The 23,022-nt window shown below is 35.4% G+C and overlaps 2 protein-coding genes across 3 annotated transcripts in view; one reads left to right on the plus strand and one right to left on the minus strand.

Moving 5' to 3' along the window:
* Nucleotides 1-15,761, plus strand: part of Dcp2 (decapping mRNA 2) — a 45,244-nt gene extending 29,483 nt beyond the window's left edge. The window contains exons 9-11 of the mRNA XM_076856649.1: nt 4,391-4,501; nt 7,056-7,107; nt 8,651-15,761. Of these exons, the coding sequence (XP_076712764.1) occupies nt 4,391-4,501; nt 7,056-7,107; nt 8,651-8,814 (327 nt within the window). The 3' untranslated portion in view covers nt 8,815-15,761. The remainder of the gene's footprint in view (nt 1-4,390; nt 4,502-7,055; nt 7,108-8,650) is intronic.
* Nucleotides 15,762-16,812: 1,051 nt separating this feature from the next.
* The window catches only part of Mcc (MCC regulator of Wnt signaling pathway), a 261,754-nt gene continuing 255,544 nt past the window's right edge, over nt 16,813-23,022 (minus strand). For both annotated transcript variants that reach the window (XM_076856650.1, XM_076856651.1), the window contains exon 17: nt 16,813-21,867. In XM_076856650.1, the coding sequence (XP_076712765.1) occupies nt 21,687-21,867 (181 nt within the window). In that variant the 3' untranslated portion in view covers nt 16,813-21,686. The remainder of the gene's footprint in view (nt 21,868-23,022) is intronic.

The raw sequence follows: 23,022 nt of genomic DNA on the forward strand, positions 1-23,022 counted from the left end.
TCACTGTTTCTTTTTCTGAGAAGAAGCTTTTGAGTTTGAATCTACCCCATTTATTGATTCTTGATTTTAATTCTTGTGCTATAAGAGTCTTATTAAGGAAGTTGGGGCCTAATCCAACATGATGGAGATTTGGGCCTACTTTTTCTTCTAATAGGCACAGGTGTCTGTTGTTGAATTCCTAGGTCCTTGATCCACTTTGAGTTTTGTGCCTGGTGAGAGAGGGGGGTTTAATTTCATTTTGTTGCATATGGATTTCCAGTTCTCCCAGCACCGTTTATTGAAGACGTTATCTTTTCTCTGATGTATGTTTTTGGCACATTTGTCTAATATAAGATAACTGTAGTTATGTGGGTTAGTCTCTGTGTCCTCTGTTCTGTACTATTGATCTATCAGTCTATTTTGGTGCCAATATCTATTTCTCTATAGTACAGTTTAACGTCTAATATAGTGAGGACACCTGCTTCACCCTTCTTGCTAGGGATTGCTTTAGCTATTCTGGGTCTCTTATCAGATGGTATTTTGTTTACATTGGGATCTGTTAATGTTGTCCTTCTGCTCAAAGGAGAGGTATTAGAACCCTGCAGGGGCATTATAAGCCTATAAGGTAAAAACAGCAACGCCTTGAATCCACAGATCTAGAAAGGAAGGCACATGAGCAACATGAAAAGACAAGGGAAGAAAGCGCCCCAAGCACATCAGGATACCACATTATTAGAATCCATGGCCAGCACAGCAGATGAAATGACAGAGAAGGAGTTCAGGATGTATATAATTAAAATGTTCTGTGAATTAAAAGATGATACAAGAGAGCAAATACAGGCAGCAAAAGATTACTTCAATAGGGAGATAGACGTTCTAAAGAAAAACCAAACAAAAATCCTTGAAATAAAAGGAACAATAAACCAAATTTAAAGTTGAATTAAGAGTATCATCAACAAATTAGACCATTTGGAAGACAGGACCTCAGACAATGAAGACAAAATATATACTCTTGAAAAAAAAAGTAGACCACACGTGAAAAATGTTAAGAAACCTTGAGCAGAACATTCAAGAAACATGGGATAGCATAAAAAGACCAAATTTAAAAGAGTTATTTGGATAGAGGAAGGCTTAGAGTTTAAAACCAAAGGAATGAGCAATCTCTTCAACAAAATAATATCAGAAAATTTTCCAAACATGAAGAACAAATTGGAAAACCAAATTCAGGAGGCTTACAGGACACCAAAAGTACAAAATCACAACAGATCCACACCAAGGCACATTATAATAAAAATGCCTAGTATACAGAATAAGGAGAGAATATTAAAAGCCAAAAGAGAAAGAAATCAGATTTATATATAGGGGGAAACCAATTAGGTTATGTGCAGATTTTTCAACCGAGACCCTGAGAACTAGAAGATTCTGGAACAATATATATAAAGCCCTTTAAGAAAATGGATGCCAGCCAAGAATCTTGTATCCAGCAAAATTAAGCCTTAGATTTGATGATGAAGTAAAACCCTCCATGATAAACAAAAGTTAAAAGAATTTACAGCTAGATAACCTGCACTACAGGACATCCTTAGCAAAATATTCTATGAAGAGGAAATGAAAAACAACAATGAAATTATTCTTAGTTGACTAATTAATGATATATTATAGAGCTCTGAATTGTCGAACAAAGACTTTGATGTATCTGTCTTGTGATTTGAAGCAGGGCGGACATTCCTTATCCTTTACAACTTTGTTATAAATTCAGCTTGGCAGGTGGCACATGCCTATAATCCCAGCAATTTGGGAGACTGAAGCAGGAGGATTGTAAGTTCAAAGCCAACTTCAGCGACTTAATGATGCTCTAAGCAACTTAGACCCTGTCTCAAAATAAAAAATTTAAAATGGGCTGGGGATATGACTCAGTAGTTAAACACCCCTGGGTTTAATCCCCAGTACCAAAAAAGAAAAACAAATCTGTATAGCAAATAATAGGAACTAATATCTGATTTTAGTATATGTACTGTTAGTTAAAGGCTCATTCAAAAACAAAACAACAAATGATGGCTTCCAAGTTAAGATAAATGGGGGCTGGTAATGTGGCTCAAATGGTAGTGCGCTCACCTGGCATGTATGCGGCCCGGGTTCGATCCTCAGCACCACATACAAAGATGTTGTGTCCGCTGAAAACTAAAATAAATATTAAAAAATTCTCTCTCTGTCTTTCTCTTTAAAAAAAAAAAAAAAGTCACTTCCAAGTTAAGATAAATGGATCTATTGACTTTTTTCCAAGAGAAATGCAACATTGTATTGTAAAATTTCATTTTTGCTCTTGATTAGCAAAAATGGCTTATGATGATACCAGAGTTTTATCCATTCATGCTTAGTGGACACTTTGGTTGTTGCTACTTTATTGCCTGTGTTCTTGAGTATGTACTTGGAAATGATGTTTTCTAATGTTTTATACTTGCTTCTAGATATGAGAGTTGTGTTTTATATCCTTACACGTGGTATTATCTTTTTCATTTATTTATTTTTTTGGTATTGAGAATTGAGGTACTTAACAAATGAGCCACATTCCAGCCCTTTTTATATTTTATTTAGAGATGGGGTCTCAACTGAGTTGCTAAGTGCCCAGCTAAGTTGCTGAAGCTGGCTTTGAACTTTTGATCCTCCTTCCTCAGCCTCCTGAGCCACTGGGATCACAGGCATGTGACACCATGCCTGGCTATCTTTTTTATTTTAAACATTCATTAGGGTCCCAACCTTATTATCATTTTTAAAAATGCAGTTTGTCAAAATTTAAAAACTTTTGTGCATCATAAGACATTATTGAAACAGTGAAAAGACAGCCTGCAAAATGGGAAAACATGTTCGCAGATCATGCATTTGAAAGAAATTAATTTCCAGAATATGTAAACAACTCAACAACAGATTACCAACCCTATTAAAATGTGGGCAAGTGGGGGGCTGGGGAAGTGGCTCAAGTGGTAGCGTGCTCGCCTGGCATGTGTGTGGCCCAGGTTCAATCCTCAGCACCACATACAAAGATGTTGTGTCCGCCGAAAACTAAAAAATAAATATTAAAAAAAAATTCTCTCTCTTTCTCTCTCTCTCTCTCTCAAAAAAAAAAAAAAAAAATGTGGGCAGTGGGGTTGGGGCTGGAGCTCAGTGGTAGTGCACTTGCCTGGCATGTGTGAGGCACTGGGTTTGATTCTGAGCACCACATATAAGTAAATAAAATAAAGGTCTATCAACAACAGCAACAGTAAAAATATGAGTGACTTAAATAGACACTTCTCAGAAGAAGATATTCCAATGGCCAATAAGTGCAAAAAAGATGTTTGCAACATTATTATTAGGGAAATAACTGCAAATCAAAGCACAGTGAAGATACCACTCATGTATAAGGGTGCCAGTAAGGATAATAACACCAACAAAATGGAAAATAATAACTATTGATGAAAATGTGGAGAATTGGAATGCTTGTACACTCCTGTGGAATATATGGAGAACAGTACTGATGTTTTCTCAAAAAGTCTAAAGTTACCATTTAACTCAGTAATTTCACACCTAAGTATATATTCAGAGGAATCAAAAGCAGGTACTTAAAAGATTATCATCTAACAGTGTTTACTTATTAGAAATTTAAAGTAGATTTTTCAGGGTGATAACTGATCACATCCATTACTGTTCTAAATTCTGTTGCCAGTTCCCATTAGTGTTCCTTTCACAGAGAGGTCCCCTTTAATAGTCATGTAGCGTTTTCAAAACCTGTTCCTCCATCTTTTCTCTCTTATTTATTTATGTATCTATCTATTTATTTATTTATTTATTTATGGTGGTGGTGGTGGTGGTGGTGGTGGTGGTAGTGGTGGTGTGGTGGTAAGGGTGTTGTTGGAGATTTAACCCAGGGCCTCATGCATTCTAACTACACTGTATCACTTAGTTGTACCCCTAGCTTCTATTTATGCATTATAAAATCTGTAAGCAGAAGTGGGACAAGGCAAGAGATGTGGAAAGATTCCCAAGGCCCATCCTATTTGCTCTTTTATACCTTTAGTGGAATCTTTATTTGTAAAGAACTATCTTTTGGGGGCTGGGGATGTGGCTCAAGCGGTAGCGTGCTCACCTGGCATGCGTGCAGCCCGGGTTCAAACCTCAGCACCACATACAAAACAAAAGATGTTGTGTCCGCCGATAACTGAAAAATAAATATTAAAATTCTCTCTCTCTCTCCCCCTCTCTCACTCTCTCTTTAAAAAAAAAAAAAAGAACTATCTTTTGTAAGGAAATACGTTGATATGATGATTTATGAAATTTTTAATTCTATCTAGCTACAAACATTCATAGAAGTATATTTTGTGTTGTTACGTTATATAATAAATTTACATTTTATATCTTTTTATTGGGAAAATAGAATCAGAGTATGAGGGGAAATGGCAGAAAACAGTATCAAGATTCACCTAATCAGAAGAAAAGAACAAACGGTGTCCATAGCCAGCCACCAAAGCAGCAGAATCCCTTGATGGTAAGAATTATGGCACAAATGCTAAATATAGTTCATTCTGAGAGTGGACAATGGGCATTGTCAATGCACATTAATGTTATTGTGTTGTTATTTTGATACATTAGTAGGATTTTTATGGAAGTAAATTAGGCACTCTTGTATTCATGCACAAAAAATTTTATTTGGTTGCTCTTAATTATAGACTTACAACACTGATTCTGTTGTACATATAAGTTTTTGCTTTTTAGATGGTTGTTTACATTGATTTTGGGGTTGGTGTACCAGGGATTGAACTCAGGGGCACTAACCACTGAGCAACACCCCCAGCCCTATTTTGTAATTATTTAGAGACAGGGTCTCGCTGAGTTGCTTAACGCCTCGCCCTTGCTGAGGCTGGCTTTGAACTTGTGATCCCCCTGTCTTCCAGAGCTGCTGGAATTACAGGTGTGCGCCACCATGCCCAGATACATTGATTTTCATGCCATGAAAACAAGAGTTAGATTTCTAGAGCAATCCTTTGGCTGTTACTCTGTGTATATTTTCAAAAAGAATAATCTATTAAAATTTTTTCAATTTAAACTTTTCAGTGGATCTTTAAAAGCATGAAAACAGTATGTACTTATGGATTACCATGTGATGTATTCATACATGTATACACAAAACAAATGTTCAAATCAGGTTAAACAAATCTGTCTCTCAAACATCTGTCTGCTTTTCTTCATAGTGAAAAAAAACTCCTTCCAACTTTTTATATATATATATATATATATATATATATATATATATATTAATACATATAAAAGTTGTATTTGGACACAATATTTTATTTATTTTTTTGTGGTGCTAAGGATTGAACCCAGCGCCTCGCACATGCTAGGTGAGCGCTCTACCGCTGAGCCCCAGCCCCTTCTTCCAACTTTTTGAAATACATTTTATATTATCAATATCTATGGGCTTAGTCTCATCTAGTTGTATCCACTGGTCAACTTTTTTGCATCCCTCTGTTCCCCCACTACTCTCCCCAGCCTCCAGTACCAGTCTACTCTCAACTTCTTTTTGTGAAATTAACTTTTTTGTAATTCATTAATTTATTGAAATTAAAAATTTGGTAGAAAGTCAGTGGTTTCTTTTTTTTTCCTTGTCCAAGTTGATAGTTTAGAAAATTAAACACTAATAGCTAGTGACATTGTTATTAAACCAGGTCTAAAGACAAATAACTGAACATTTTAAGACATTACCTTTCATTCTTAATTTGTGCTTCAGAAGAGAATTAATAATGTCTTTGCTTATTTCTTTTGTAAATCCTAATGTTATTGTGCTTGATTTTCTTTTTGTAGTTTTACCTGTTTTTCATTTCTTTAGTAAAGTGGATGATAATGGTAATCCAAATTTTTAGCAAAAAACATTTTTCCTGAATTCCTTGAGTGTGATTTATTTGACTTGGGGTGTAATGATTCCTCCAGTAAAGATAAAGATACATTAAAGACCAGTTTACTATCAAAACTTTTTACTCTCTTAGGGCTGGGGATGTATCTCCATGGTAGAGTGCTTGCCTCCATGTACGAGGTCCTGGGTTCAACCCCTAGTACTGCAAAATACAAAAACAAACAAAAAAAGAAACAAGTCATTTGCCCTCTTATTTAACTGTAGTCTGATTAAAAAAAAAAAATACTGGAAAGAACAAAATAATCTTAATTGATGATCAGAATACTTCTAATAAAATTCAACATCTAACAAAAGCTAGGCGAGTATTTCTTAATATTGTACAACTCTCCTCAAAGTATAAATTTAACTCTACCAGTCAAAAATTTTTACTGGCTTTTCTTTTTGAAAATGTCACAAAGGACTCTCAAATTTGTCTGGAAAATTTGAATAGATTTAAAAGTTTTAGAAAAGAGAACAAGTATATGAACAGTTTGTAAGAGAAGATATAAAAATGAAATAAAAATAAAAAATCACATATGAAAAGTGTTAAGTGTTTGAAGAGGAGTTTTTACGTATATTAAAAGCCTTATCTCATTTCCTTAGAAGGGGAATTTAAAGAAGACTCACCCTTCCCTTTCTTTTCATAATAATGAATATATGGAACAAGTAAGAGATCTAAGAAGATGATATTAAATGCTGTATTTTAGATAGATGCAGTAGACTATCATTGAATCAGTAAAATGTAAATGTGTACTTATAAAAAAAAGATTTTGTTCATAATATGACCTTTTTTAACATTAAAAAAATTTTTGTAGTTGTAGATGGACAGTTAAATAAAAACAATTAGGGTGGGGTGGGGGGAAAAGCCACTAAGGGCTGAGGTGTAGATCAGTGGCAAAGCACATGCTGTTATATGCAAAATCGTGGGTTTAATCTCCAGTTCCAATAAAGAAAAGACCCTCCCCCCCAAAAAAAAAAAAAAAAAAAAACAAAAACAACCAGTGAGAGAATGCAAATGGTAATTGCATTCCTGATTAATTATCTCATTGAGAAATTTGGTAATATATCTCCTTATTTTTAATAAGTGCAAATAATTGGAGACTGGTTTGTATATGTGAGTGTGTTTGTGGTTTTTGTTTTGTTTTGATAGAAATGTGAAAAGAAACTGCATCCACGAAAACTTCAGGATAACTTTGAAACAGGCAAGTTGTTTTCTGTTTTTTTCAGGAATCTGTCTTGTGGGGTTTGGTTTGTTTGCCTGATTTTTTTAAGGTTATATAATGAACTGATAGTTAAAACAGGAAGAATTGCATATATTCTTTAGAGAGTTCCTATATGTGGAGTTCTCTATAAACTGTCTAAAATGAATTAATTTAAATGATCAAGATGAAATTATTTGCCCTTTATACTGTTTCTTTTGTGAATGTGAAGTCTCTGTGCTATGCCTGAGTATGTGAAAAATTGCTTATGTATTAGTGGGAGAATAGAAAGGGCCAAGTTATTGTAAAGATACAGAAACCTCATTGTCACATGTACATAAAGACACTAAGTTCACAATCGAATATATTCTCCCTTTATTGAAGGTATTGAGGATCTTTTTAAGGTGGTTCCATGGATAGAACTGTCACTTAGAAGTGCAGTGTCCTGTTTTTGAAGTGTTTGAAATTTGCTGTGCTATGCATTTAATCATCTTAATTTAAGGCTTTCTTAGAAAAGTTAAGAAATCAAAAATATTCTTTATCTTATTTTTATGTTAATGTCTATAGTTTTAGCAAGATAAAAAGCTACTATTATGGAAAGTTAAGGTTAACTATGAAGTAGGATTTATCATCACATTTTAGTTTGATGTAGTCTCCTTTATTTTTGCTTTTGGTGACCTATCCAAAAAGTTAAGCTTTTTTTCTGTTTTTCCTTCCAGAAGTGCCACAGTTTAGGGTTTTTACATTTAAGTCTTTAATCTATTTCAAGTTCATTTTTATGTATGGCATAATAGTTGGGTATGAATATATTAAACTTTGGGTTGTCTTGAGAAAGAAATATAAAAGGATTCTTGTTTTGAGAATCCTGATATTCAGACCTCTTGCCTCAGCTTCTTAATGTCCTTTCCAGACCTGATTTCCTGGTTAGGTCCCTGCTATATTTAAAAACGAAACTGAACCAAATAACAGCAAAACCAAATAAATTGCAGTTTTGTTATACTCTGATTTTGGGGGAAAAAAATTTTCATTCAGTATATTAAAGACTGAGGAGTAACTTCTTTTTTTTAGTTGTAGATGGACACAATACTTTTATTTTATTTATTTATATGTGGTGCTAAGGATCGAACCCAGGGCCTCACACATTCGAGGCAAGTGCTGTACCATTGAGCTCAGCCCTAGCCCCCTGAGTAACTTATTTTTCTGTAATTGTAATCTTTACAATTTTTCCATTGTAACTGATTTTCACATTGCTTCCATTTTGAGCTCTTTTGAGAAGCTCTTGATATTTTTGCACAGAATACAAATTAATATAATAGGTAAAATTGTGTCCTTTTTAAAAACAAGGGAATGTTGAAGGATTTTGAGTATTTATGTAGAAATAATCAATAATTAGAAATTCAGTTGACGAAAAGGAAATATTTTGGTGGTTCTGCTTAGGTTGGAGTGTGGAAAGATAAACATTCTGCATGAATTTCTTTGTAACAAAGGTAAAGGATCATGTTTTCTTACTGAGTTACTGAGATTATTTATTTTGTTTCTTAAGCAGATGCTGTATATGACCTGCCTTGTTCCAGTGAAGACCAGTTACTAGAACATGTTGAGGGACAGTCTGTGGCATGTAATGGACATTGCAAGTTCCCCTTTTCATCCAGAACTTTTTTGAGTTTCAAGTTTGACCATAATGCTATAATGAAAATCTTGGACCTTTGATAGCAACAGATGTATTATAGAAGTCCCAAGATCAGAGACCTGTTGTATTTGAGCGGGTGTCTCCTCAAGCCTTACCTTTCTCAGGTGTTTTAAAGAAATGCAGGGAGGCAGTGTTTCTGAAAGGATTTTCTGTGCAGAAGAGTAGAAAGAAACATGAGTTTGCACTGTAAATGCAGTTATAATCTTTTAAACAGTTTTACCTTTTCAGTGTTTGAAACAAGTGTATTTTTTTTTGGAGGGCATTTTTTTTTTTTTTTTCCTGTGTGATTGGGTCTTGTTTTTTCTGGTCAAGAAAATAGTGTTTGAGAAATCAATTAGCCAAGGTAATGGGAATGCTTCATCTACCCATTACAGTGATTGCAATAATCGTTTACTTGTATTGAAATTTTTAAAAAGAAACTTAAAATATCCAATTATTAAATGAACATAAAAGCTGAAATATCTCAGATGTTGAGATTGCAAGCCATCTGTCTTGGTGGCATTTTATTTCTCTGCTTCTGACCACTGAGGCTAATTCTCTTTTGCTTAGAGTTTTGTTGAAAGGAGTTATTCAGAGCCAACATCTTTAATATAATATTTGTGTGCAAAATGAACTCATAGCACTTCATAAGGATAAAATTGGCAGCTTGGAGGAGGGATTCAGTTGATGGGGAGTTGATGCTGTAATTTTGAGTTGTGCTGGATACATTCAATAAACCTGTGAGTGCTGGAGCAGAGAGCAAGGAGGCAAGGGCCCAGTAAGTATTTGGGATTATGTTTTTACCATCCTGCCTCCAACCCTTTACCATTGTATAATGATTTTGTTCGTGTGAAAATTTCTGATATATTCCAGTTGTGTAAATATGTATGGAAAAATTGACATTAGTTTTACATTGCATATCTGTGTGATCTACGGAAATTGACGTTATATTAGGTTCCAATTTTCAGTAGAACAAAGTGAAATGCTTTTATTGGCATGCTGAAACCCCTGAATGATGGGCATCAGAAGCAGAAGGGGTGTCCAGTTTACCAAGAACAAATAAAGCATTTCACTAGGGCAAGATCAGAACATGAAAGTAACATACATAACTCACTCCTAGGAATGTATTTTGCTCCTTTCGGATTCTTAAATCCAAATAAGGATGGCAATAGCCATTTTGAGAAGAATTTTCAGCTATAACTGAGGACAATCACCTGAGCTTTAAGTAGGAGATACATTTTGGCTGCATCTGACCTCATTGAAGATAATTCTTGGGGGTGGGGGTGAGGGACAGTTTGAGTCTATGTGTGTGTGTCTGTCATGGGTTTTGATATTTTTGTTTGTTTTACAAGTGGTATCCACAAAATATTTTCTGCTTATAAATGTTACTGTAGAAATCTTTATTCTGTATAGGTAGCCTATTTAATTAGAGGTTCTGCTTAACCTGTAGAACTTTCAAAAGGGGGGCTATTGTAAGGATTCACTTTGTATTATTACTTGGCTTTAGATTTTAAGTGACTTGATTTTAAAGGAGAAATTCTATTTATTAACGAAAGTGTCACTCTCGGTGCTAAGCAGGAGAATTCATGTTACTAGCAGTGTTTTGAGAATTAGGTTATCCACAATCCTGCATCTTTTAATGTGACTAATTTGTGAATCCTTATGTGACCTTTGCTTTTTAATGCATTATATGATTGCATTTGGAAGCTCTTACTATTCTTTTCAGAAATACAGCTGCTTTGCTCGGGTCTCCTTGAGCCATATTTATAGTTGGTCCAAGCATTCCAGATCTGTTAAATCATTAAGGAAGTGAAAACAGTTTGCTTGGCAGATGAATCGTTTTTCACTTGTTTGCTATCATCTGGAAACCATTTAATTTTTAGTGGTTTGTGTGTGTGTGTGTGTGTGTCTTTTTTTTTTTTTTTCTTTTTAAATGAGTGCTTAATCAGGCCTTCTGGTGCCTACAGGTTTAGACTTTTTAGCTCTCAATACTAAAGCATAAGAGGTCAGAGTTATCAGAAGTATGGACTCTGTGGTTGAGTATTTTCAAGAACCAACAAATTTTCTTTAATTACAATAGTTATTGCTGTTGTGCTGCTTCATTTAATGCACTGTGGAACAAACTTAAGGGAATGGTTGGTATGTGATTATGATAATTTAGACTCTCTTGACAGTATGAGGTTAACATGTTAAATAATGAGTTAAATTTTATGTGTATGATGTGACTTAACTATGCAGAAAATATTTAAGTTGGATGTACCTGTTTGTTGTACTTATTCCCTCTCATTGTTCAGGTTACCTTGAGACAGGCCATGCTTAGCACAGGACTAGATTTTCTCCTTTTGGGATACTTAAGTATGGTTTGAGGAAATCAGATGATAAAGTGGTATGCTGAATATGCAATAATTTCCTTCTTTTGAGTGCTGCATTTTAAGAAGCTAAATGAGAAGAGTAGCTATGTTGGCTTCACTATGTTTCATTTATTTGAAAGATAGATAGGTCTTTGAATTCACTTTTTAAATGTTCCAACCACATGTTCCAGGGTGCAGTGCACTGTGAATCTTTCATTTTTTAAAATTTTGTAGGTGCTTTTATGTGTAACTTCAATGATTTATAGTTCAGATTAATAATGTTAATACATGTTAAATGAATTGTTTTTATACTTAGTCATTGTAATCCAAAAGATAAGGGTATGGTTTACATGTTTTTCACAAGTTTTTATTAAGATATAGCAAACAAATGGTTTTAGGATTTCAAATAGGCATGCCCTCTGGAGACATGAACATTTGGAGAGGTCTGAGAATCTAATAGTTCTGTTAGCATGGGTGGAATTTGATTAAAATTAAGCTTGTTTGAATTAGTACATAAAGGATAAAGTCTCCCTGTGCTATCAGAGACATTGTAGTAATTGCTTGCTTTTTTGAGCTTTGAATATCATTATTTTTGTAATATGTATCCATTAGTAAATACAGATAATGAAGATATATAGCAGAATTAATTTTATGCTATAAGATTAGGTTGTACTCTTTCTTTTTGAAGGCTTTAATAATTTGTTTGTAATGTCGAAAACTCCATACTAAGTGAATGACATTCATCCACTATAGGAATTAAATTCCTTTCTACTACTCAACATATGTGTTCTCTAGAAAAGTTAAGATCTGTGTGCATGTGTGCACTAAAATTTCATTTCCTATTCCCTCACTTATATAGTCTTTCTTAGGTTTCCTTTTTATTTTTTTTTAACCCCCAACATTTAGTTAACTTAGTAAGTAGAGCAAAATCAATTATAAAAAATTAGACTTTTTGCCAAGTTGTTCTTACTATGTTACTTCTATTTACTTTTTATTTTTGTACTGGTGGACCTTTCTGCTCAGAGATTGTTTTGATTAACATTTATTGTGTCTCTGTATTCTCTGAGGCAGTATTTTCTTTGTATATGAATCATAGCTATTCATTAACACTTCCTCATGATCTTGACTTTTTTCTAGCCTGGGGGAAGGGGTTCATATGTATTGTAACTTTAAATTGATGATAAACAAGATAACCATTGTTTTGTTTGAAGGTATTTTTAACCTTTATGTACCTGTCTTAATGAAACAACAGTTTTGTTAACCTTAGTTGCTCATTTCTTCCGTCCTAAAACTTTGAAGTGCATTTGTATAGTTGCCAAAAATCCTAAAAATGAGCTTAAGATGGGCCTTCTCAGCATCTTTTTTCTTCTTAGAATTGAATTACTCTTGAAATCTATCTGCCTGTCAGAAGGTGGCAGATTGCAAATGGGCAGTACAAGCTTTGTCCTGTGCTTTCAAAGTCGAATTCTGGATTGCACATTCTAAAATTGATGACAGATTAGTATTATAGAACAATAGTGCCCTGAAAAGAAAAGAGAACTATAGTTTGGGCAGAGTATAAGGAGGACATTGTAGAAGATATATCAATCCTTGAGTGCTATATGATGCATCAAGCCTAAGCATAGTCTAATACACACACACACACACACACACACACACACACACACACACATACACACATATACACACATATATGGCCATTGCCAAGCATTTTCTAACCCTGAATAAACTTATTTTTTCCTTAGTATGATTGCCAAGCAATCCAGTGAATCTAAAGGAATTTTTCTCACTTTAAAGACCAGTGTTTGGGAGTCTGGTCCTTTTTGTGCTGTATCACTGCAGAACTCCAGCCACTCTGAAGTGCATTGCTTTCTTATAGGAAAGGGAGGTAATCCAGAGTGCATACAGCTATAGTCAGCTGTATGTGGCAGCTATACATTTGTCCTGAATGCTTATTCATTTCTTATCAACTAGTTTCCTTGTGGCAAATAGCATTTATTATTGAAATAGTCCTTAAGTAGTGAAAATAATGAAGTTAATTCCCTTGAATGGGCGTAAAGTATTGACTTCTACCAGCAGAATTATTCAGACTTTAGCATGAAGTACAAAGAAGTGTACAAAAAACAACTGTGATAAAATGTAAACGTTTGTCTTGAAAATGTATTCATAATGGAATTTCTCATCCGGGTCCCAGATTAATGAAATCACCAGTCAAGAGATTACATTTACCTTGGGTCTTCTGTAATTAGCAGAGGTGATGATCTGTGTATATTAGTAGCTTGAAAGCACAATCTAAAAGAAATTAACCTTCATAAGGTGTTTGCATTATCTGAGTAGTGTTGGTCAAGGGAACTCTGGGGATAGAGATTGAATGCAGAAATGCAAGTGTGTGTGATTTTTGTCTCCTCCTCATACTTTAGTCCTTTAGGCCAGGAAAACAGTAAGGCCCTGAATATGTTTGCTGCAGGTAGTTGTGTATTTTTCCTTATTGACTGGTCTGCTGAGTGCCATTTAAAAAAAAAAATTGTTTCTAATACTTGGTGTGGCTGGCCAGGAAGTCATTGAGGTCCACACACACACACACACACCCCTTCCCCATTTTTTCCTGGTGACTTTTCCCTTCATCTTTTTCTTTGTGCTATATCCCTTTTGGCCACTGTGAGAACTTGCAAGTAGTGATTACATTTTGCCTTCTGAAGATGACTTCACTTTGACATTTGGGCCACAAGCAGATAGAAGTCTGTGAACACTTGTGCTCTTTTGAGTCTCAATGCATGTAGTTGACGTATTGGTTTGAGAGTAGAAAACTGTGGTTCCAAGGTGAAATGGGCAGTATTTGCTGATTCTCGGTCTTTAAGAGGTCCTAGGTAACATTCTTAGGATAGTAGACAATTTTTGAGGTAAAGTGTAACATTTTAATTTAATCTACTTTGAATGAATTGAATCTAAGGTTCTAAAACAATCTAACAGCTACAAACTAGTGAAAGACTTGGGGCACAATTCTACATTCTTCGTTATTTCTCAAGCTTTAAGAAATTAGCATATGCTTTTATGATATTTAGGAATAAACTATGGGTGGCAGAAAATGAAAGCAAATTAAGGTTCTCTACTGTGAATGAAATTTAGCAATGTAATATCTTTTCCTTAGTAGTTTGGTTGATTAGATGTGTTAATACTTTTGGAACATATGAGTAGCAGTGGACTTGCACTCTTCATGCACTGATGGAAAAGCACAAGACATATCTGCAAGAATTTCTTTGTGCATTTCACTACTGTCCTACGGCACTGCTGTCTCTGTGGTCCATTTTAGGTTTATGTTTGGATGTTGCACAAGTAATTAATGTCAAATGCAAGTGTCCAAAGAAATGAGCCTTTAATTTTACTTTTTGTTTGAATTTAGGACAGGAGACGGCTAACCTGACTTATACTTTAAATAGTACCATCTTTCTTTTTAGTAACAATTAGGAAAGGACAATAAAATCACAAACCATTTTGGTTTATATATTTTCTCTCTTAAAATTATTTTTGAAGTTTATTAGCTTAAAATCTTTTTAAAAATCATCTCTGATAGGCATTGACTCATCCTTGTTCTATGTATGATTCAGATTTAATTTTATCTCTTGGCTTTAATGAAACTTTAAAACAATCATTTCAGAACGATTAATCAGATGGAATAATGTTCGTGTATTAGCTAGCTTAAGTGAAATATCGTAAGACTGTCTTTCATCTAACCAAAATAAGGTGTATGGTTTCATTTGGGTGAGAAAGGGAATGAGAATTGCTTTTTTAAAAAATACATACATATTGTGCCTGTTTCTAAAACAAGATTTGAAGTGGCTTTTTACATTATGCTGTGAAGACTAGGTAATGTTCAAGGAAGATATATAGTCTTAACACATTTTCCTTGAGACTAAGTTTTAGTCTGAAAAAGGGAGAGATATTTATGCTGTGTCATGTTAAGCAAAATATTTGAAACCTACAAAAGCTGGTAGACATGGGGCTGGGGCTCAGGGAGAGCGCTCGCCTAGCATGCGTGAGGCACTGGGTTCTATCCTCAGCACCACATAAAGTAAAATAAAGACATTGTGTCCATGATAACTAAAAAATAAATACTTTTTAAAAAGCTGGTAGACAAAAATTTGAAATGGTTTCGTTAAAAACATGGTATTCAGTGAGAACTGGACTTTAGGGTAAATGTGCTAACTAAATAGATTTGTAAACTTTATTTCTTCAGTAATCATTATTGTCATGCAAAATGATTTAACATTTAATTTTCACCTAAATTATAGCACTGTTGTATTACTTGACCTTATAGGACATTTTAATGCTTGGAGAATGACTGTAAGTATATACCCTTTAAGTGATTCTGTCTATAGTAGTGATAAAGTTCTTACAACTTTTTGATTAATTGTCAAAACATTTAGGGAGAACTAAAAAGGAATCCAAAGTACTAGTGGCGTTTATCTTGGGGTTTAAAGAATTTGAAACATTTAGAGCAGATTTGTTGTTTCTGGATTTATTTTACTCTGAGGTTCAACAATAGCTTTGTTTTTTCCTTCAGTGTTAATGAAAGGAAAAGGACTGAATTTCACTTATATTGGATATAACTGTCATAAATAAAAGATTTCTGAGACTCATGTTTGTGAGTTGGAGTTTGTTTGCAGAAGCATTGTACTTCCAAAGATGTGTTTGTTTTCTGTACCTTCCACTGAGAAAATGAATTGATGACTTAATAGTTATTATGCTCTAATTTTTGAAAGTATTTTGATGTAAATAGCACCAATTTAGAAATTGAAAACCTTACTATAAAAACCAATAATGAAGGTTACTCATATACTGGCTTTCTGTAAAACATTAGGATATTTGTAAAACAATACCAATAAAATTGGCTGTTTGAGCAGATTTAGTTACTACCTTGTTTCTGCTGTTAATTGTTACTACAGGTTCTGAGTTTTCATTTTGGACCAATGAAAATTGATGAATATAGGATATATATAAAATAAGGTTATGTTTACATAATGGGAAGAAATATTAAATGTTCAATGTCTCTGCAAAAATGAAAATGGAAAACTTGTGTTTATTTCTCATTTTAAACCACATTTTTTTACTTTAAAGCAAGATTATAGTGGCAGGCTTGAGATGTGAACCTGCTAATGTACAATTCATCAGTTCTTTAAATATGTGCTAGAACCAGGCTTTGCGATAAAATGATTGTCCTTGGATCCCAGGGGAGAAAGAAATATATTCTTCTCTGTTAAAGACCTCAGTTATATGATGTGGACTAGTGTATAATGCTGTTATTATCAAAGGTACTTTGCTCCTATAGTGAAAAATTGATACATGCTATAAAGCTGCTTCCTATCTTGTAGGCATAGTCTTGTATGACTTCCTTGTACTTTTTAGTTCTGTGTTATCATCCCTGTACCAGTAATCTTTAAAAGGGAAAAGAGATCCTTCAGTAGATGATTTTGGCATAAATGGAAAGTCAAGGAAGTGGCTAAATAATAAAATTTGGTGATAAACAATGTTTCTTTGGCTGTTGGTGGTTTGATCTAGCCTTAATCCTAGCCCCTTACTTTGACTAAGTCACTTTATCAAATCTGAGGTGCTTATATTAAATATTCACATGTTTAATAGTTAACAGAAGGACAGTCTTATCCTTTAATTAAAACAAAGTACAGTGTGGAATTAGAAATATTTATTCAGAATATAAGAATGTTTGTAAAATATTATAAATGTCTCTGTATAAATAAATGGAGTTTTTTTTAAACAATTCTATATCAAATAACACAAAGTAGCTATTTTACAGCAGCTAAAACTAAAGGCATCTGGAAACAGTTAAAGCATACAGTGAAGAATCTAAAAATTACAAGGTATAGTACAGTGTTAAGTAGCAACTTTAAAATGAGACTTTCAGTACAAACAGCAGAACAATACTGACAAATGCAAACTTAGTCACATGTGCTTTAATAACTGGCAGTACATTCAAGCAGGTTTTTCTAATAATTCAAGTGGTATAAAAGCACATTTTCAAATAATAAGAAACTTAAAATCTCATGCAAAGTAAGTAATAGTCTTGACAAGATGTCTACAAACTGATTAGAAGTAGGAAAGAAGTGAACATGTTTCATAATCTTTGCATTAGGTTCAAACAAAAGCACATTAAAGAGTTCTCAATTTACTTGGAGTGCTGACACGAGCACTGTAAGTGAATACGAGGAGTTCTACAAACAGAATATTTTCCCACGTGAATTTGATTAGGAAAAAGTGCAAAAGCAAATGACAGAGCAAGAACTATTTAAGCAGGGAATCCATGTGAATGTGATGTAATTCTGCATAAAATTGGTCTGTTCTGCTGAACTCATTTCAGATGATTAGCAGATGAAAAGATGGAAAGATGAAGTACTAAATCAAGGATGTACTACTAATCCAACAGCAGTTGCTATTTCTGGGACCAAATGGTGTTTGTCTTGCGCACATGCAAAATCGCACTCAGATGTAATGTGGTGAGAGACTTATAATCTACTATAACTTATCCAAAAACGTAATGGTTGTCTGCATGTCAAACACATTTCCTCTACACAGGCATTAGAAGAATAAGAATACACAAACAGCTTCTATTCAATTTTTGTACCTTTTCCACATGTTTATATTTTTAAACAGCAACTTAGTGCTCAGTGGTGCTGTGGTGATAACAGCCAGCAATACATTAATTGATAATTCTAGTTCCAATTCTTAGTTCTTGGCAGCCAAGGCATGTTTCTTAGAGTTAACTTCAAGTTTGTGAAATGAGGTACTTTAGAAGGGCTCAGGTTCAGTTCTAATTTCAATTATGGAAAAACTTAAAGAATCTGTGTAGCAAATGTATTTTTGTTTTGTAACAAGTAATATCTTTGCTACAACTCTCTAGAGAGTTGATAAGTCAAAGGTGGTGATTGTATCATTATATGTGAAATGGGATAAACAGGAAACTGGCTGATTTTGCCCCAGTTTTTCTATGTTGTATAAAGCTGTCATATACTGCAGAAAGAAAGAAAACCCCAAAAATATGTTGTTACCGTTCCCTATGGCAACCCTATGCCTGCATTCCTAATTAAGGTCAGTACAAAAATTTTAACCATCAGAAAATTCTGTTTGGGTTCTAAAATCTTTGTAATGCTGGCTGCATTTATAAGTAGGTGAAGCTATAAACTTAGCATGGTTTTTTCACTTAAAATTATTTGTAGAATGAACAGGACATATTCCTAATTAGAATTTGCAAATAATTTAAAGCTTTATATGGGAGAGAGGACACTTTCAGATGTCATTAACAAAAGTTTGGGGGGTTTTTTGTATGCTGTTCTCATCACTTAAAACAAGAGCATCTTAACCAAGCTCTTGAGAGTTTTGAGTTAAGGTGATGACAGAATTAAAAAATAATCACAGCATAAATTTTTGTGGGTCATAGAAAGCATCTTTAGAATTAAGCATGCAGCTGTGGAAGTTAATTCATGCCAGTGACATGGCATTCCAGCCCTCTCCAGGTGACTATAGGGCATTTTTTTTTTTTTTAATAATACCCATAGGCAGCTAGGAAGTAGAAGACTTTCAGATAGTTTCAAGTTTTCTTTAGGATGAGTATTGTTTTACCACTCTTAACAGCTTTAAGGAAAAATCCTTTAGGCTGCAACTTATGTCAAGGCTCTAATTTAGAGTTCTCTGAGATCCCTGTAAAATATTGCTGCAGGCCCAGAGGAAGACTTAGTATAGGTACGTGCATCTGAAAGGAGAATTAAGCACTTTATGTTTAACTGGTACTTAATTTTTATTAGCCTAACATTCCACTTTCAGGCAGCATGGAACTAACTCGAGAAACTTGACATGCTAGCTGGTACAAGTGAATATGAAACACTAATTACTTCCATTGGCAATGATGAAACATCTAGTGCATATGTGGGCCTAACTCATGAGAGACAGGGACAGCATGATAGGTACATCTCAACTGTCTCATCACACTGTGTTTAACCATAAATGTCTCAAAAAGGAATCTTTCTTACTGCCTACAAGTACAGGACAGTATTGGCAGCTAATATACCCAGGCTTGGGTAGAATATCAGATCCAGCTGGTAGGCTCACATATGATAAGTTGTGGACTGAGGTCTCACTTCTGATTTCTGCCCTAGTGGTTTTATTTTCCTCAGTTTAACAATGGCAAATATATTCCAAGGAAATCGTCAAATGGTTCCTTTTGCTCTATTCCCATTTTGCCAAGCCATACTGAACTTTGAATAGAGGTAAGTGCCACTGGAGAAAACAAAATATGAAATTCTGAAGGTTAACCTCAAAATCAATATCATTGTTTACCCTAAATGGAGATGTTAATGTAAACCACCTCCTATTTAGAAAAAAAATCAGGTATAGCCAGATAATACAAAAAGGAAAATTACCCAGATGCCTGTTCTCATTTAATCAGTGGTGTTCAATAGCTCTCACAATCAGCATAACCAAATGCCTGATACTTTACCTTCAACAAAGATTGTCGTAGGGGAGTATTTGAAAAATATACTGAAAGGATATCAATTTATTATCTCTTTAGTCTGCGTGTCTGTAAAAATTGGTAATTTTGCCTGGGAAGTTCACCCAGTCATCCCATATTTAAAAGTATTGTTGAAGCATAAACTTAGGCTAAGTGGGATACTAATGGGGACCATAACAGAAGTGCTTACCCCTTTAGGCCTTTCCTGTGTGGAGGAATTACAGGGCCTAAAGGGGTAAGTTCTCTGATTTTTAGCTGGAGGGGGAATGGAGTAAGAGGTCAGTGGGCAGGATGTTATTGCTGGTCCATATGTATTTTTCAGTGTTGAAAGCCGTGCACATCTCAGTTCACTCAGTGTAGGACATTGCCTAGGCAAGTTGGAAAAATTATTTCATGTATAAAGTGTATTTTTTTTGCATACACTTTTCAGCCAGAACATTTTCCTCATGACAAAATATAACTTTGTCCAAAGAATGAAAATATATATATTTTTTAATCCGACGAGCAAACCTTGACTGAATCAGGGATAGATAGAAACAATGATCACCCAAAAGCTGATCTAGACTCATACCAGTTGATGGGGGATTTCCCCTCAATGAGCATAGTTGTTACTTTTAGGGTAGAAATGACTGTCCTCCTAGGTAGTGACTTTCCCATTGCGGAGAAAGCCTACGAACTTGAATCATGTTCCCCAAAAATACACCCACCCGAAGCTCATGGATAAGGAGTATTCTATGGTGGTAACTTGATCATAAAGCACAAAAACTTTAATTTGTAGTTAACTGGCATTGGAGCCCATTTATCACAGAGGTCTTGGTACAGTCTCCAGGGCTGCAGAGGAGGAAAAAAAAGGCAATCATCCTTTAATTATTGGTGTGGAACTGAAAAACAGAAGGGGTAAAATAGTGAAGGCTACAGTTGAAAAGGGATGATGAATTTAAGTTGGAGGACTTCCCTGAAAGAATTCTGGTACTTTGAACCTTTTAAGCACCATGTGCTAGTCATCACCATGTATTTTGGGTCATGGGGGAGGTGCAACCTAACAACCAGTCCTCACCTCATCTCTGTCATGACAGCAGGACTTGTTGAATTGGGGGTTCACTGGCACTCTCTTAGATAGTTTTGTAAAACATTCAGTATCTTCTTTGTGCCTGACAATGCACAGCCTCGGTCTAGAGCTACAAATATGTTCATGTGGATGAGTTTTGATTCAGGAGAGCAGCAATTATGTAGTACCCTGCAGCTGGGGGAAGAAGTTCTAATACCACTTCTTTACTCTTGAAGGAACCTGATAAAAATTTTAGTTCTACTACATGTGTCCGTGATTCTCAACCCTTACGCCTTAGCTATTAAAAGGGTCCACTGGGAGGGAAAACCCCAGAATCCTTTCCAGTCCTGCCTCTGTAATTAAAAGGTAAAATGTTTTTTAATTCTTCTAATACAGAATGTTCAGGCACAGCCTTGGTTTTGCTCTCCAGTGTATCTGAGACTGTGACACCTATGTGGCCTGTTAACTCCCAGTGACACCTCTGTGAGACTTTAACATGGGACCTGAACACCAAAGCTTTGTTGTGGTAAGCTAATCAGCAATCCTTTTAGATGTTGGAGACATACAGACTACATCAAGATTTTCCCTGAAGGAGGGAAGGAGAAATCTGGGGTGCCAGAATATAAGCAAGTCCACTGTCTACAAAAATGAAAAAATGATTGGAAAAATCTTATTAAAACAACTGCTTGGGATCTTACTGATGGACAGAAAAGGTGCGGGAGTGAGAAAGTGAGTGCTGAAAGTAGAAGCAAGACCCTGCTGGGCACAGTGCGCAGAGCCTGTGTTTACACACTGTCCGTGACCCCAAGAGGAAGAGCAGGATCCTGTGGATGCAGTCTTCATGTCAGCAAGGCCACTCACCCCAGGGTCTGAGTACGAGGCACTCCATTGTCCAAGGGCTGATCTAACTGCCAACCTTCCCTTTCCTCCTCCCAGCAGGTTCAATAGCCTGCTAGAGTTTTGCCCCCAGGGGCCAGAACTTTGGTGCCTGAGTGCTCATTAAAGTGAAGTTTCATTGGTGTGTGGCCTGGAGTTCTCCTCCTCTAGAAGAGCTATTCTTTGCTTGAGCATCCTCACTTGGGTCTCATGCCTCTCCACCATGGCCATCATCTGAGACTCCAACTTCTTCAGCTTGTTTTGGTGCTTCTTCTTTGCTTTCTCATAGGCAGCTACCAGGTTGCTAAGTAGGAACAGAGGGAAACATGAACATGTGTACTAAGTAGCATGAGACACACTGTCTTGTCTGATGGCTAGCCAGGTCTAGTGAGTTCTGATCTTGCGAAAGATCATGCATGCAGCCTGATCTTCAGTAAGACTCTGGAACCCAGGTAGTTTTGAGAAGCACAGTGCCAGGGATTTCCACACTAGGGCTCATCATCTACTGGCCTAACCATGACTAATTCAGTCCCACTGCTAACATTAGGAGGGGTTGTGGATAAGAGTCAGCCAACAATGCAGAAAAGGTAGCTGAAATCTGTTACTTAAATACAAATAGTGGGTCTACTTGTTGTCCTAGATGGTCCAGTGTAAGTTACAGAAGCATCCAGAGGTGATGCAATGGAAGTGACCTCACTTAGGATCAGGGAGAGATGTCAAGCTTTGTGTAGTTAGATTCAGAGCATCCAGTTAGGCCATAAGAAAACTGTGTCCAGCCCAGTAAGTACAACATGGGCCTTGGTGAACTGTTTGTGCACAAGAGTACCATGGATTGGGTCAGGGATTGAAACCTAGTAAGTCTAGATATGCTCGTTATGCTCTCTGGTCCCAAACTGCACCTAAACCCCTTCCATGTACATCTGTATTACCCCTTAAGCTGCTCTTCAGGGGGTCTGTGAAGTCTGAACCTTTTACTACACATCTGTATGAAGTCAGATGTTCTCAATATACTTCAAAATATTTTGGCTACATAGAGATTAAATTGGACATAGTTTTAGAAAACTAAAAAGTGTCACTCATAATAAAAATACCATTCGTATTACATCTAATTAACTTTTTTTGTAAATGAGTAAAAACTTTCCAACACTTGTCTTAGTTTTAGTTTGATAGAAGTATCAATAAAGATAGTTTACAGGGACACAAGCTCACTGAGGTCCTCTATTTTTGGGGGGGTGAGGGGGACATAATACGGAGATTGAACCCAAGGATGCTCTACCATTAAGCTACATCCCAGCCCTTTTTATCATCATTTTGAGACAGGGTCTGGTTTCAAACTTACGGTCTTGCCTAAGCCTACAGAGTAGCTAGAATTACTGGCACATTTGGCAGGGTCCTCAATTTTTTACAAATATAAACAGGTCCTAAGCCCCAAGTTTTTGAGACTACTAACAGTGTCCTA

Source organism: Callospermophilus lateralis, chromosome 5 (genome assembly GCF_048772815.1).
Source record: "Callospermophilus lateralis isolate mCalLat2 chromosome 5, mCalLat2.hap1, whole genome shotgun sequence".
Lineage (NCBI taxonomy): Eukaryota > Metazoa > Chordata > Mammalia > Rodentia > Sciuridae > Callospermophilus > Callospermophilus lateralis.